At 39.5% G+C, this 13065-nt stretch overlaps 1 protein-coding gene across 1 annotated transcript; it reads left to right on the top strand.

The window, feature by feature from the left end:
- The first annotated feature begins 289 nt into the window (after window positions 1-289).
- LOC117402551 (zinc transporter ZIP9-A) lies at window positions 290-12746 on the top strand. The gene is made up of 7 exons (XM_034003812.3): window positions 290-707; window positions 3949-4054; window positions 7021-7203; window positions 8392-8460; window positions 9106-9191; window positions 9879-10013; window positions 10375-12746. The coding sequence occupies exons 1-7, from the start codon at window positions 612-614 to the stop codon at window positions 10624-10626; spliced, it is 927 nt and encodes a 308-aa protein (XP_033859703.1). The 5' UTR covers window positions 290-611; the 3' UTR covers window positions 10627-12746.
- Window positions 12747-13065: the final 319 nt, after the last annotated feature.

The following is a 13065-nucleotide window of genomic DNA, read 5'->3' as shown; positions in this document are numbered from 1 at the left end:
TATGAATAGAAAATTAGAGCGAAAAGATTTGTATCGCAAAATGTCGTAAAAAGAAATTCAGTTGAGTCATTTTATGGGGCAGTGACTAAATCATGGGATCTTAAAAAAAAGTCGTCACCAGACTGTATAAATCATGGGCAAGTACTAGGTTAGAGTTCACATCTTATTAAACGCCCAGGTTAAAGAAAGAAAAAGTATTGTAACTATTTTCAGATTTTTTTTTTTTTAAGTGGTATTTATTATAACATTGTTCATTACAGCAAGCAATCGACAGAAAACGTAATGTCCAGTATTTTCGTATTAGCGCTAGGCGGCGTACTCTCGCTTATTTTAGACTTGTGAAGTACTAGAGGAAAGATGTCATGGCAGTAGCTGCCAAGTGACGTGGAAGGGAAACTTCTTCAGCAATGGGATCTTGCTTTGGGAGTGTTAATTAACTAACAACGCTAATGATGTATGCAACGTTTGGTTCAGTGACACAGAGCCAGACACACAATTAGAGAAATGTTGCATCTCTTAAGACCAGAAAGGGAAATTAATGACAGCATTTTAAAGCAGGTTTATTTGCTGTATTCCCTCACTGTTTCTCTTCAGTAAACTGAAACCTAACCATGGACGGAGCAATCACAATTATTCTGATTTCTGTCGCAATGTTCTTGGGGTGTTTTCTTTTAGGATTGATCCCACTCATGATAAAACTTTCTGAGGTAAGTGAAAACGTTTCTGTTGTTTTATTTCCTCTACGTTAGGCATCATTGTCCAATAATCCGTACAATATACGATACTAATTTTGAGCATTCAGATTAAAAAAAAGAAACTTTTAAAAAACTAATTAAAAAATAGGTGTGTGATTATGTGGTTATTTAAGATCTGTTTCAAAGGCGTCAGGGTTTGCGGTTTCTGTTCTGCTAAATTCTTCGTCTTCCAAAAACGCTGGCATTACAGACCAGTTGTAGAACTTCAACCCTGAAGACTCAATCACGATAATAAAAACAGATTCAGACGGAGACTGGAAAAGGTTTTACAATCACATGTGCTGTCATAACTAGACTCATAACTTCCTATTTCAAAGGGCGAGTGAGGGTTACCACGTACAGTTTTTTTTTTTCTAAAATGAAAAATAAAAGTCGCAGTGCAGTTTTTAAATAGCCAACTTGTGTCATTTTGCACAATTGCGCTACTGCTTCCAAAATGCTGTAGTGCCTATTGTACGTATCTATATTAAATGTATATTAATAAAAAAAGACTGAGTGGCTTGGTATTGGAATGCGTTTTCTGGTACACTCAATGTATTTTTTGTTTACGACTGTAAGTCGCCCTGGGTAAGGGCGTCTGCTAAGAAATAAATAAATATTATAATAATAATAATAATAATAATAATAATAATAATAATAATAATAATAATACAATGCAGCTTAATTAAATGCTTCCTTTGGTGGGACAGAATGCTTTGCCCCAGGCCCTAGCTTGCGCAGTAACAGACAAATTCCAAAAATCAACAGCACTGGTTTACTCACGTGCACTCTGTTCATTTCACCCTGCTCTGCAAAAACCAGACACTGTTGGTTGTCCAGTTTGTTTACATTACCTTAGGTAGTTTCAGTTGAAGGCACACAAGCTTCCTCCCTCCTTAAAGATTTCTGGCCACAATGGCACTCTGTGAACTAAACAGCCATCGACCCATCACTACCTTCAGCAACAGGGGGTACGAAAAATAGGTCACTTTTGACATATTTCATATCACAAAAATATTATTTTTCATTACTGGAAGTAAATGGGAATCGCATGTAAACTGAAGTTAAACTGTAGGCCACTATAAACTGACAAAACATCCCCTTGGTGGCTAGGGCATTATTGTCAAGTGTCGAGCTCACAGGTCCGTGCCACATTCTTCCTATGCTTGTGAACTGGATCTTTTAGGGAGGAGCCAATTTTATATTCACTTACAAAACTGTGTCTATGTGGCTTCTACAAATCGTTACACTCATACGTCATATAACGATTCTGATATATGTTGAGCGCTGGCTAGAATTTACTTTCGGATCTCGACATTGTTGTTTTAAGTAATTTTATCGTTTTAATTTAGATTTTTTAAACTTCCATGTTCTATTAAGTAAAAGTCAAAAAACAACTGAAAAATGTGACCAAATGTGAAAATGTAAAGCAGTGTCTCATTAAGGGTGATTTTGTTGCCATGGGAATTGATTAACCCTTTCAGTCTTCTTAGCGTCGTATGTTAACATGTGCCGTCGGAAATCATGTTGGTCGCAGTATGAGGTAGTGTATAAATATGTGGGAAAAAAATTAAAGGCGTTCATTCTTCAGCTCGATTCATTCAGGACTGAAAGAGTTCAATAAAAAAAGTGTGTCGTTGTTGTCAGAACCATTATCTGGGGGTGTGAGTTTGGATATAGTTTAAACACAGCTAGCAGAAATCGGGCTGACAATCACGTGAGGGTCATTGGTGTTGATTGGGATCATTTACCATTCAAAGTAAAAGACACAGCTGCTTGAATTTGTGATGATTGAGGCTTTTCTTAGAGGCTGTGGAGAACACCATTTCACACTGCAAGCATCTGTTTCTTCACTTGCTCCACTTGAAATGGTAAATTAGTCCAATCAGCACCAATGACCCTTGCCTGTGGAGAGCCCAATTCAAATAATCAGTTCCAGCAGCGCTATTTGCATGTATCAACCAATCCTTGCAAATTGTTGTTTTTAAATATCTTATTATATAGTTCAGTTCATAATTAAGTTAATGTTTTGTTTTGTTTTTTCTCCCAAGTCTTTGTATGATTTCATGTCGTCCCCCTACTCCCGCACTGGCACTGTTTTTTTGCTGAGTAGAAATCTTCATTCCAGTACTTGCTTCACCTGATAAGTGACCTTTGGCAAAGAGTGAGGCAGCCAGCCAGAAGAGAGCTTGCTTCTTGAAATCCATATTAGGTAGTGTGTGCACATCACTGACTGTTTAGTGATTCTCAAGGGCTGTAGAAGTCAGGACTTGCATTATAGTGAGATATCAGAGAAGGAGACACTAAAAAAAATGTTAGCATTTTGGTCTCAAGTATAATGAGTTTTAGTGGTCTCATGAATGCACATCTCCACATCTCTGCACTGGGCTGTTACAGACATTCACAAAAATGACAATGAGGGCCTGAGGTTAAACAGGCATGAATTGAACTGCACCCCAAAGTCTGTGGCACTGTTGGAGCTTGTGTTGCCACAGCTTGTGCTGTCCCTGCTAAGCTTCTGTAGAGACAGTCCAGCACCTCTGCTCCTCGCAATATTTACAGCCAAGGGTGTTGTAATAATCACTACTGCTGTGTTTCTTGGTCATGTGACCTGCATGACAACAGTGCTGAAGACCATCCTGGAGACTGTTTACAAAGGTCTTATGAACATGTCTGTGTTCTGGACAGTGTTTAGTGCAGGGATGCCTTTCAATAACTACAGTGCAACATAAAGTCCCTCCCTGTAATAACCTTCTTTTTCATATAAAAAGCACATTTTAAACAATAATGTTTAACAGCAGAAGAAACTTTTATAGAAAACTCCCAGCCCTAAATTCTCAAAGTGAAGTTAGTCAGTCAGACGTCAACCAAGGCCAGGCGATGGAGGACCGCTGACTGACAAAGGGAGATCCAGTTGCAAAGGCGGGGGAGAAAGACTTGAAGAATATTTAGTGAAAGGTGGGCTTAGTAGTATCGGATAGCCAATAGACTCCAGAATTAAGGGAAGCCTACAGAAGAAGAAACCAGGCCCACTCTTTCAGGTCTCCTAATTGTAAACCTACAGATTTTACAGACATGTTTGTGGCTAAGACGTGTAAAAAGTAAAACGTTGGCAGCCAAATGTGATGAAACATGGTTGGGACATTCATTGGCACAAGTTAACTTGTATGATATATCACAGTTTTTAAAACTGCTTTCTTCTATTTCATTTCAGCGAAAGCTACAGTTTGTGAGTGTCCTGGGAGCTGGGTTGCTGTGCGGGACAGCGTTGGCGATCATCATTCCTGAGGGGATCGAGCTGCTACAAGACTCGGTGAAAGGTACCCAACAATTTTCACTCCCTTTTGAATGATGTATTCGTAACCCACATGCTGTCATTAAAGCTAGCACCCTTTTCTTTAAATATATATTCAAATGAAAGATTAAACCTGTGCCCATCGGCGTCCGGGGGGGGGGGGGGGGGGCACTTGCCCCCCGAAATCCGAATTTACTTAAACCAAATGCACAAGTTATTTCACTGGCAGGAAATAACTTGTGCATTTGGTAGTGCAGACTACAGGGACAGAAAGGCAGTGCGCCGTTTAGAACTCACAAATTCAGACAACCAGGGGTGCGAAGAAATCCGGACCAGTAAGGTACCTTATTAGATCAAATTATTTTACTCTGTATTTGTTAATCTGAGTCAATATGGAGGCACATTTACAGTATTGGTTTTCATCAGATGATGTTGTTTTAGCTGATTTATATGCACATACACAGTCTGTGCTTTACCTTGCTGCTGCATTTATAAAAATGCAAACTTAGATTTGCTGCACTTCTCACAGATTAAATGCTACTTTATATAACTGAGTGTCGGGTATTACGGTATAAGTTGAACTGCTAATTACAGTGGTGCGGTACCACCACAGGGTTGAGTAGGCACTTTTTATTGTTAAACACCAATTTTTGCACTTTAATAATTTTGACCCTGTTAAACGGACTGGCACAACATTTTGCATGGATGGTCTTGTGGGTAAATGTCTCTTGACGTGGTTGAGTTTGTTCCAGATGTGCAGTTTTTGTTTGTTTATGTATTTATTATATTTATAAGAGGCCTAGTGCTGAGAAAGTTTTGAGTTTAGCCTGAAATTTTTAGGGTAGGAAGGGGATGGCCCAAAAATTGTGCTTTTATTATTATTTATTTCTTAGCAGACGCCCTTATCCAGGGCGACTTACAATTGTTACAAGATATCACATTATTTCACATTATACAGATATCACATTATTTTTACATACAATTACCCATTTATACAGTTGGGTTTTTACTGGAGCAATCTAGGTAAAGTACCTTGCTCAAGGGTACAACAGCAGTGTCCCCTACTGGGGATTGAACCCACAACCCTCCGGTCAAGAGTCCAGAGCCCTAACCACTACTCCACACTGCTTTTACTGATAGTGCAAACATATTAATATTTGTTTAAAAAAAAAAAGAAAACAAAAAAAACTGCATTTATAGTGAATTTCTGTAAATGTAAAATGGTGAAACGTCAGGCTACTCTCAGATCTGCAGTTTTGTGGGAGTCTTAATCTTAAACAATGCAAGCTCTCAAGAGTTCACAGCACACACACAGCGTTTCAGGAAGTTTGGTGTAGAAACATCTTAAATCTCCCAGTTTATAAAGCACAGATTTTATTCTCTGTGTGAAATAATTAAATTTGACAGCAGATATATATATATATATATATATATATATATACAGTGCCTTGCAAAAGTATTCAGACCCCTGACCAGTTCTCTCATATTACTGAATTACAAATGGTACATTGAAATTTCATTCTGTTTGATATTTTATTTTAAAACACTGAAACAAAATCAATTATTGTAAGGTGACATTGGTTTTATGTTGGGAAATATTTTTAAGAAAAATAAAAAACTGAAATATCTTGCTTGCATAAGTATTCAACCCCTGTGCTGTGGAAGCTCCCAGTTTACACCGATGAAATAAATTGCCCTAACGAGGACACAATTACCTTACCATTGGCCTCCACCTGTGAACCTTCAGCTAAGTTAACGTAAAGCTGCAAACTACACCACCTGGTGTAAATAGCAGCAAGATAAGACACAGAACAGAGTACATCAGTCATGCATACTTGTTTTCAATAGGGTTTGTACCATTCCCACTCCACTCCCAATATTTGCAGTTCTCATTTTTCAATGTGAACCAAGCTTGTCGATTAGGATCTGAGTGAAGCCATACTCATATTTCCATCAATCAAATGTGGAGCTGCAACTTAAACTCCATTTGATGCTTCTTTCCAGGAAAAATGTAAAACTTGAAATACACACAATTCACGATGCTTTAAGCTGAAGAAAGAAAAAAGGGAGGTAGGGAAATGATAGAAGTAGTTGCCTGTGGCAAAGTGGTAATTAATAGCAGGTGTGGTGCGGATGCAGTAATCCCAAGAACAACAAAGTACGGGTGAAATGGTTGATTTAATGATTATTAATCCAAAGGTCTGATGACCAGCCAGCAAATAATAATGAACTGGCAATACACAACAATGTGTATTGCACTGTAATCGAAAGGGTTGCAGCCTCGTAAATAAAAAGCACAGTACTAACACACACAATTAGACACACACACGATCACAAGTCCAAAGTGAGTGCTCTCAGTGCTTGTGGTGAAGTACAATATAATACGTGCTATACTTGTGAACAAGTGCTGATAACAATGTTAATCGTGACTGTAGTGCAGTGTTGATCTGGTTTTGTGCTGGCCCTTGGTGACAAAAACAAAAACACAGACAGTTACTAAACAGACACGAACAAACAAACAAAACACTCACAAATATTTTTCAGTACACTTTCTCTGCGTCTCACATGGTCCTTCCAGTCTCTCAGTAAAAACCAAGCGAAGGAAAAGATTTCGATTCTCCGGCCCCTTTATGCTATCATGTATGACCCCTTGGTAAATGATTGCAGCTGACTCTATTGCCTGCAGCTGCTACCTCGTTTACCTTCCAGGTCAATACGTTCATTCAACGGAATCTCGCCTTCTTCCAGGCTGACCGACTTCCCGACCCAGGAAATTAACTGTCAGGCCAGCCCGTCCAAAGCCTTTCCCTTTCGCTACTTAGCGCCCTCACAGGTCGGGAGGGAGATTTACAACCAGAACTCATTATATTTCTGTCACATTACCACACACTGTCTTCTGGAGTCCTGGCAGCGAAACTCAGTAATAGCAGGTTAGAGGGATTAGAAAAATAGCCATTTATTTTTTAAAACATGCTCTTTTTCTTCACACAGGCACACAGTATCCCTGCATTACAGCACTGAATCGCAGTGCCACAGTGCCGCACCCATCCCCAGGGTCTCTGGCAGAGAAGAGCCTCTCGCTGCCCCCCCACTTCCTTATCGGGGTCTCGCTAGTGGTGGGCTTTATCCTCATGTTCATCGTGGACCAGATCGCCAGCTACTGCTCTTTTCACGGTGATTAAAACCACTAGCCATTCCTTCATTCAGTGATTTCAAACACCCAACAATGGATCTAGAATGTATCCAATATTATTATTATTATTATTATTATTATTATTATTATTATTATTATTATTATTATTATTAAATTCAGTACATGCTCGTCAAAGCAGTAATTAACAAGCCAACTAGAAAATGCAAGGTTAAAGTGCAAAACACGCATGCCCTGCCAGTCATTCCTGTTCCCTCTGGCTCGTGTACACTGTATACTCGGGACAGTGATCAGTCAGGCCAGAAAACTGTCTAGAAGTCCCTACGAAATGTAGGGTGCCTCAGTCATCAGCCGAACACATTTGTAATATGCTCACCCATTCAAACGACAATGGGCATGCCGGCTGTTACACATCTGTAAAAACTCCCAACTCGGGTGAGATTTCATGCTGTAATGTGCAGTTCAGAGCAGATTAAGCAGGGGCTGGACTGCTCAGATTCCTGGCTTCAGGTCATTTCAAGTAATATCAGGGGAGGTTTTAAACCCAGCACTGGGTGCAGGACTAGTGTTGTAACCTACTGACTGCTGTAACCTACTGACTGCTGTAACCTACTGACTGCTGTAACCTACTGACTACTGTAACCTACTGACTACTGTAACCTACTGACTGCTGTAACCTACTGACTGCTGTAACCTACTGACTACTGTAACCTACTGACTGCTGTAACCTACTGACTGCTGTAACCTACTGACTGTTGTAACCTACTGACTACTGTAACCTACTGACTGTTGTAACCTACTGACTGTTGTAACCTACTGACTGTTGTAACCTACTGACTGTTGTAACCTACTGACTGCGGTAACCTACTGACTGCGGTAACCTACTGACTGCGGTAACCTACTGACGGTGGTAACCTACTGACGGTGGTAACCTACTGACGGTGGTAACCTACTGACTGTGGTAACCTACTGAATATGGTAACCTACTGATTACTGTAACCTACTGGCGGTGGTAACCTACTGACGGTGGTAACCTACTGACTACTGTAACCTACTGAGTATTGTAACCTACTGACTACTGTAACCTACTGACGGTGGTAACCTACTGACGGTGGTAACCTACTGACTACGGTAACCTACTGACTACGGTAACCTACTGAGTTACCAGTTCTACTACAAATACATTTAGTTTGTTTTGTTATATTTTTTAGACCCACGGACTGGAATGTCAAGCAGCACCAGCATCACAACGACTCTCGGACTGGTGATTCACGCTGCAGGTACCCTTTACTGTAGAACTTCATTTAATCTATATCTATAGCTCTCTCTCTCTCTCTCTCTCTCTCTCTCTCTCTCTCTCTCTCTCTCTCCCTCACTCACTCACTCACTCACTCTCTCTCTCTCTCTCTCTCTCTCTCTCTCTCTCTCTCTCTCTCTCTCTCTCTCTCTCTCTCTCTCTCTCTCTCTCTCTATATATATATATATATATATATATATATATATATATATATATATAATGTGTGTATGTATGTATGTATGTATGTATGTATGTATGTATGTATGTATACAGGCCCACACTTGTTACCTACATATGTATTTTAACATTAGAAACAAGGACACAATCAGGAATATAGGAATATGGTCCACCAGCTGACTGCTACAAAACATCCAATAGCTGCCAGCCATGCTATTTTGTTGGTTGTCCTGAACTGTCAGGATAGCTATAATGAAGTTATTTTAGGTGGCTACTTTGTGACCTCAGATGTCATCTGTACTGGGAAAAGGTTCATTTTACAAAAACAGAAATGCCTTTACTAGGGTATCCGATGGTAAAGGCTTAGCAAAGTGTAGTAAGGCTCAGTAAAAGCATGGCCAATCACAGATAAGTATGATAAAGCACATCAATGGCTTTCCTTGTGTTGCAGCTGATGGGGTTGCTCTCGGGGCTGCTGTGGCCTCCTCCCAGGTCTCTGTCCAGGTCATCGTCTTCTTTGCAGTCATTCTACACAAGGTTGGTGTTTCTGCAGTATTATATATGCAGATGGATTAAGACACAGAATGGACTTCACCGACAGTGGTAGCCATTTACAAGTTACAACTTGCCCACGTCATCCTACCAGTAACTAAAAAGTTTTTGCATTGACGGTGGAGTCTAACTCTAACTTCCATAGACAGGACCCTGTTATCTTGTAACAATTGTAAGTCGCCCTGGATAAGGGCGTCTGCTAAGAAATAAATAATAATAATAATAATAATAATAATAATAATAATAATAATAATAATAATAATAATAATAGCAGTATTCCTTTAAAATGAGCTTCTCACAAATTACTTCAATTGAAGTTCCTGTTAGTCAGTTAAATTGGCTTCAACAACACTCACTTGATCCATTTACTATCGCTAGAAGAAATAAAAATGCAAATAAATAATTTTTATCAAACAGAAGCCTTTATTAATTTTACTTCCACATAATCAACTCTCTTTTGATAAAGTTGCTTGCAACAAAGTTGCCAGAAACTTGTAGTTTTGTACGTCACCTTCTACAAGAAAATCTCCTTTCTACAGTACAGTTTTCTGGCAACATGTAGACTAGTGTCCCCTCAGCTTAAAATCTAAACTCCAATTCCTTCAAAGAAATTGGAATTGATCCCAACCCTGCTTCAGAGCTCTAAGTATAATCTTCTCTGTTGTCTCCTAGGCTCCGGCAGCATTCGGGCTGGTTTCATTCCTGATGCACGCCGGCTTGGAGAAGAGACAGATACAGAAGCACTTGCTCGCGTTCTCCATCGCGGCTCCAGTGCTGGCAACCATGACGTACTTCATACTGAGCCAGGTGGGTGATGCTGATGTAGCGGCCCGACATATTCTATCCTCTCACATATTCATGTGTTGTAGTCACATTCAGTCCAATGGTCAAGCTGCAATCAAACTATGTGGCCTACAGCAAAAGTACCAAGATGCAACAGTTTTATTTGTTTTGTATTTGAGATGTTCCTGAAATAATGGAAAAAAGCACATGTGAAGTAAAAGATAATCTGCATTAATGTTAACTCTGCAGTATTTTTAAAAATAAAGAGTCCAAAACATTTTAACTATCATGCATGAGACAAGTGCGTGTATTGTTGGCACGAGTACCTAACCCCCCCCCCCCCCCCCCCCCCCCCCAATAAACGCTGCTTCATTCTATTACACAGACGGGCGGGTCCTCTGCACACAGGCTGAGTGCCACGGGAATCGGAATGCTGTTCTCTGCCGGGACTTTCCTTTATGTGGCCACTGTCCACGTGTTACCAGAGATCAGCAGCAGGGGGCACCTGCACGCTCCCCAACACCACAGCAGCTCAGGGGAGTTCCAGCAGGGGGGTCTGGGGGTGCTGGAGAGCCTGACACTCATCATCGGAGCTGGGCTGCCTGTGCTTATATCTCTCGGACTGCATGATAATTAAACAGGGCAGCTGAAGCCAAGCATTTCAGGCACACCCAGGCCCAGTGAGCGCAGCAGAACAAAGAACTAACCTGCCAAAGCTACCCACCTGCCTCGGATCAATCTTGGGGGCGCTGGGATTCTTGTTTTTTTTTTTTTTAAAGTGTGATCTTTATTTGTGATTCATTGTGGATGTAGAAATGCATCAATCACGGTATAAAACAACACTGCTGATGCCCACTTTCATCATTAGCAACTGTCACTCGGACACAACCGAGGTCTGACTCTTGTCTAGAGTTGTTGTTTTTTTAATAAGGAGACTTGTTTAAAGAAAAAAAAAACAATCCTGGGGATTATTATCAGAGGACAAAGAAGAATTTCAGCTTTTCTGTCTGCTCAATGTGGAGAAAGTTATATCATAGTCATGTTTTGATGCTTGCTGTTCTACTACACAGTACCTGTTTCATGAGAAATGATTGGGACTTTTTGGGAGTGGATACAAAATAATCTGTACTGAAAAGAAGCTGTATTGTATTTGGTTATAAAGTGTCCTGTGTTACCTCAGCCCCTTGAGCATCTTGAGTATCTTCATTAGCTATAACAATATCTATATAAAGATCTTGTGACCCAGAACTTTAGGGCTATTTTAACTCCCTTTAGAAACCAAAACAAAGGAGTCTGTTTTCCAGTTGCTCAACAAACAATCTGATCATTTAAAATCACGTGTGCTGCAGAGATTCCTGTAGGCCCATGTGAAATCAATCTGAGAAAATTAGGACATCGTCAGTCTTTAACCCTTTCATGCATGGCGATTTCATATGGGGATGGATAACAAAAAAAAAAACTTCTAGTCTTCATATGAAAGATGCAGTTTTTACTCCATGTGTCCAATTTTTATATTTCATGCATGAAAGGGTTAAGCAAAACAGATGTCTCTTTGTATACTGTATACAAGTATTAAACTTCATTGCCCTATTGAAAACTGCCATTGAAGATGTGTTTTTGTGCGTTCTTTGATGTTTGAGGGAAGTGGATTGATGACTGATTCTAAGCACCATGCTCGATGCACCATGCACCATCCCATGCTCGTCGCAAGTTTGGTAGGAGGCTGTGTGGTCCAGTGGTTAAAGAAAAGGGCTTATAACCAGAAGGTCCCCGGTTCAAATCCCGGCTCAGCCACTGACTCATTGTGTGACCCTGAGCAAGTCACTTAACCTCCTTGTGCTCTGTCTTTCGGGTGAGATGTAGTTGTAAGTGACTCTGCAGCCGATGCATAGTTCACACACCCTAGTCTCTGTAAGTTGCCTTGGATAAAGGCGTCTGCTAAATAAACAAATAATAATAATAATAATAATACACACACACTCCATAGATCAGCAGATTTCAAGGGGTTTTAGAAATAGAATGCTTTTTAAAAATATAACACGCAAAGTACAGTATGACTGCTGCTTTGTTTTTAACTGCACACTGAGATACTAATTGATTCAGAGTAAGGAGATGTGCAGCCATTTAGGTAACACTTTTTGTGTTGTTTCTGAAGGCATTTAAAAGTGACCTTTAAAACACAAGCCAACAGCCAAACTGTCCTATTCAAACATCTACTGCAAATTATTGTCTGCATAATATGTACATTATTAATTATATTTATTTAATACATTAATTCATGTAAGCAGGAAGTGATTATTCTGCATTGTTGAAAATTGGAACATGTGCAGTTTTCATTAGCTCGTTGTAGTTAGACAGTGAAATATGACATCACAGAGCTATAGTTATCAGCCTATAATGGAACAGCTCCTATCCAATCAGAAGAGGTTGGTTGCCATCATATACTCCTCCACCTCTACCAAAATCTTGTTGCAAAACATTTTGAATTTCTTGGTATTCTGAACCTTAATAATATAAAATGTGTTTTATGCACCGGTAACCCAAACCATCCCCTCACACACATGAATATATTTCATTTCAAATGAAGACATCATGTAAAGCCATGATGTATTTTACATTTCAAAAGAAATGTGTGTATCTCTGATGTATAATTACGTTTGTATTACTGGTGCTAACTCATTCATATATAACCTGTTTTATTTTAAGGAGTAAAACATTTTGTACAAGAATGTTTTAAAATAAACCTTTCTTTAAAAACCTTCCTATATGGCATATATTTTTTGTTAGAATTTCAGAAAGTCTGAAAACAGTGACAGTGATGTTTTAATCACCATTTTAGTGTTTGGACCATCTTTCTTTTGTAGTATGTTTTATAATTCATTTTCTGTTAAGTCATAGAATCGCTGTTCAGCAGGTGCGTTCCTTTGAAAAGGGACGGGACTGACAGTGATGTGAACCAATCACATGTTTCATGTGTAAAATCTATACAATAAATGGTATATGTGTAGATTTACCAGCTCAGCGGTCAATGTATAAAATAACTGAGGAGATGGTAGTTATAATACTACAGCATTTG

Source organism: Acipenser ruthenus, chromosome 5, assembly GCF_902713425.1.
Source record: "Acipenser ruthenus chromosome 5, fAciRut3.2 maternal haplotype, whole genome shotgun sequence".
Classification (NCBI taxonomy): Eukaryota; Metazoa; Chordata; class Actinopteri; order Acipenseriformes; family Acipenseridae; genus Acipenser; species Acipenser ruthenus.
The sequence above is the reverse complement of the archived record's forward strand: the minus strand, read 5'-3'. Positions and strand labels throughout refer to the sequence as shown.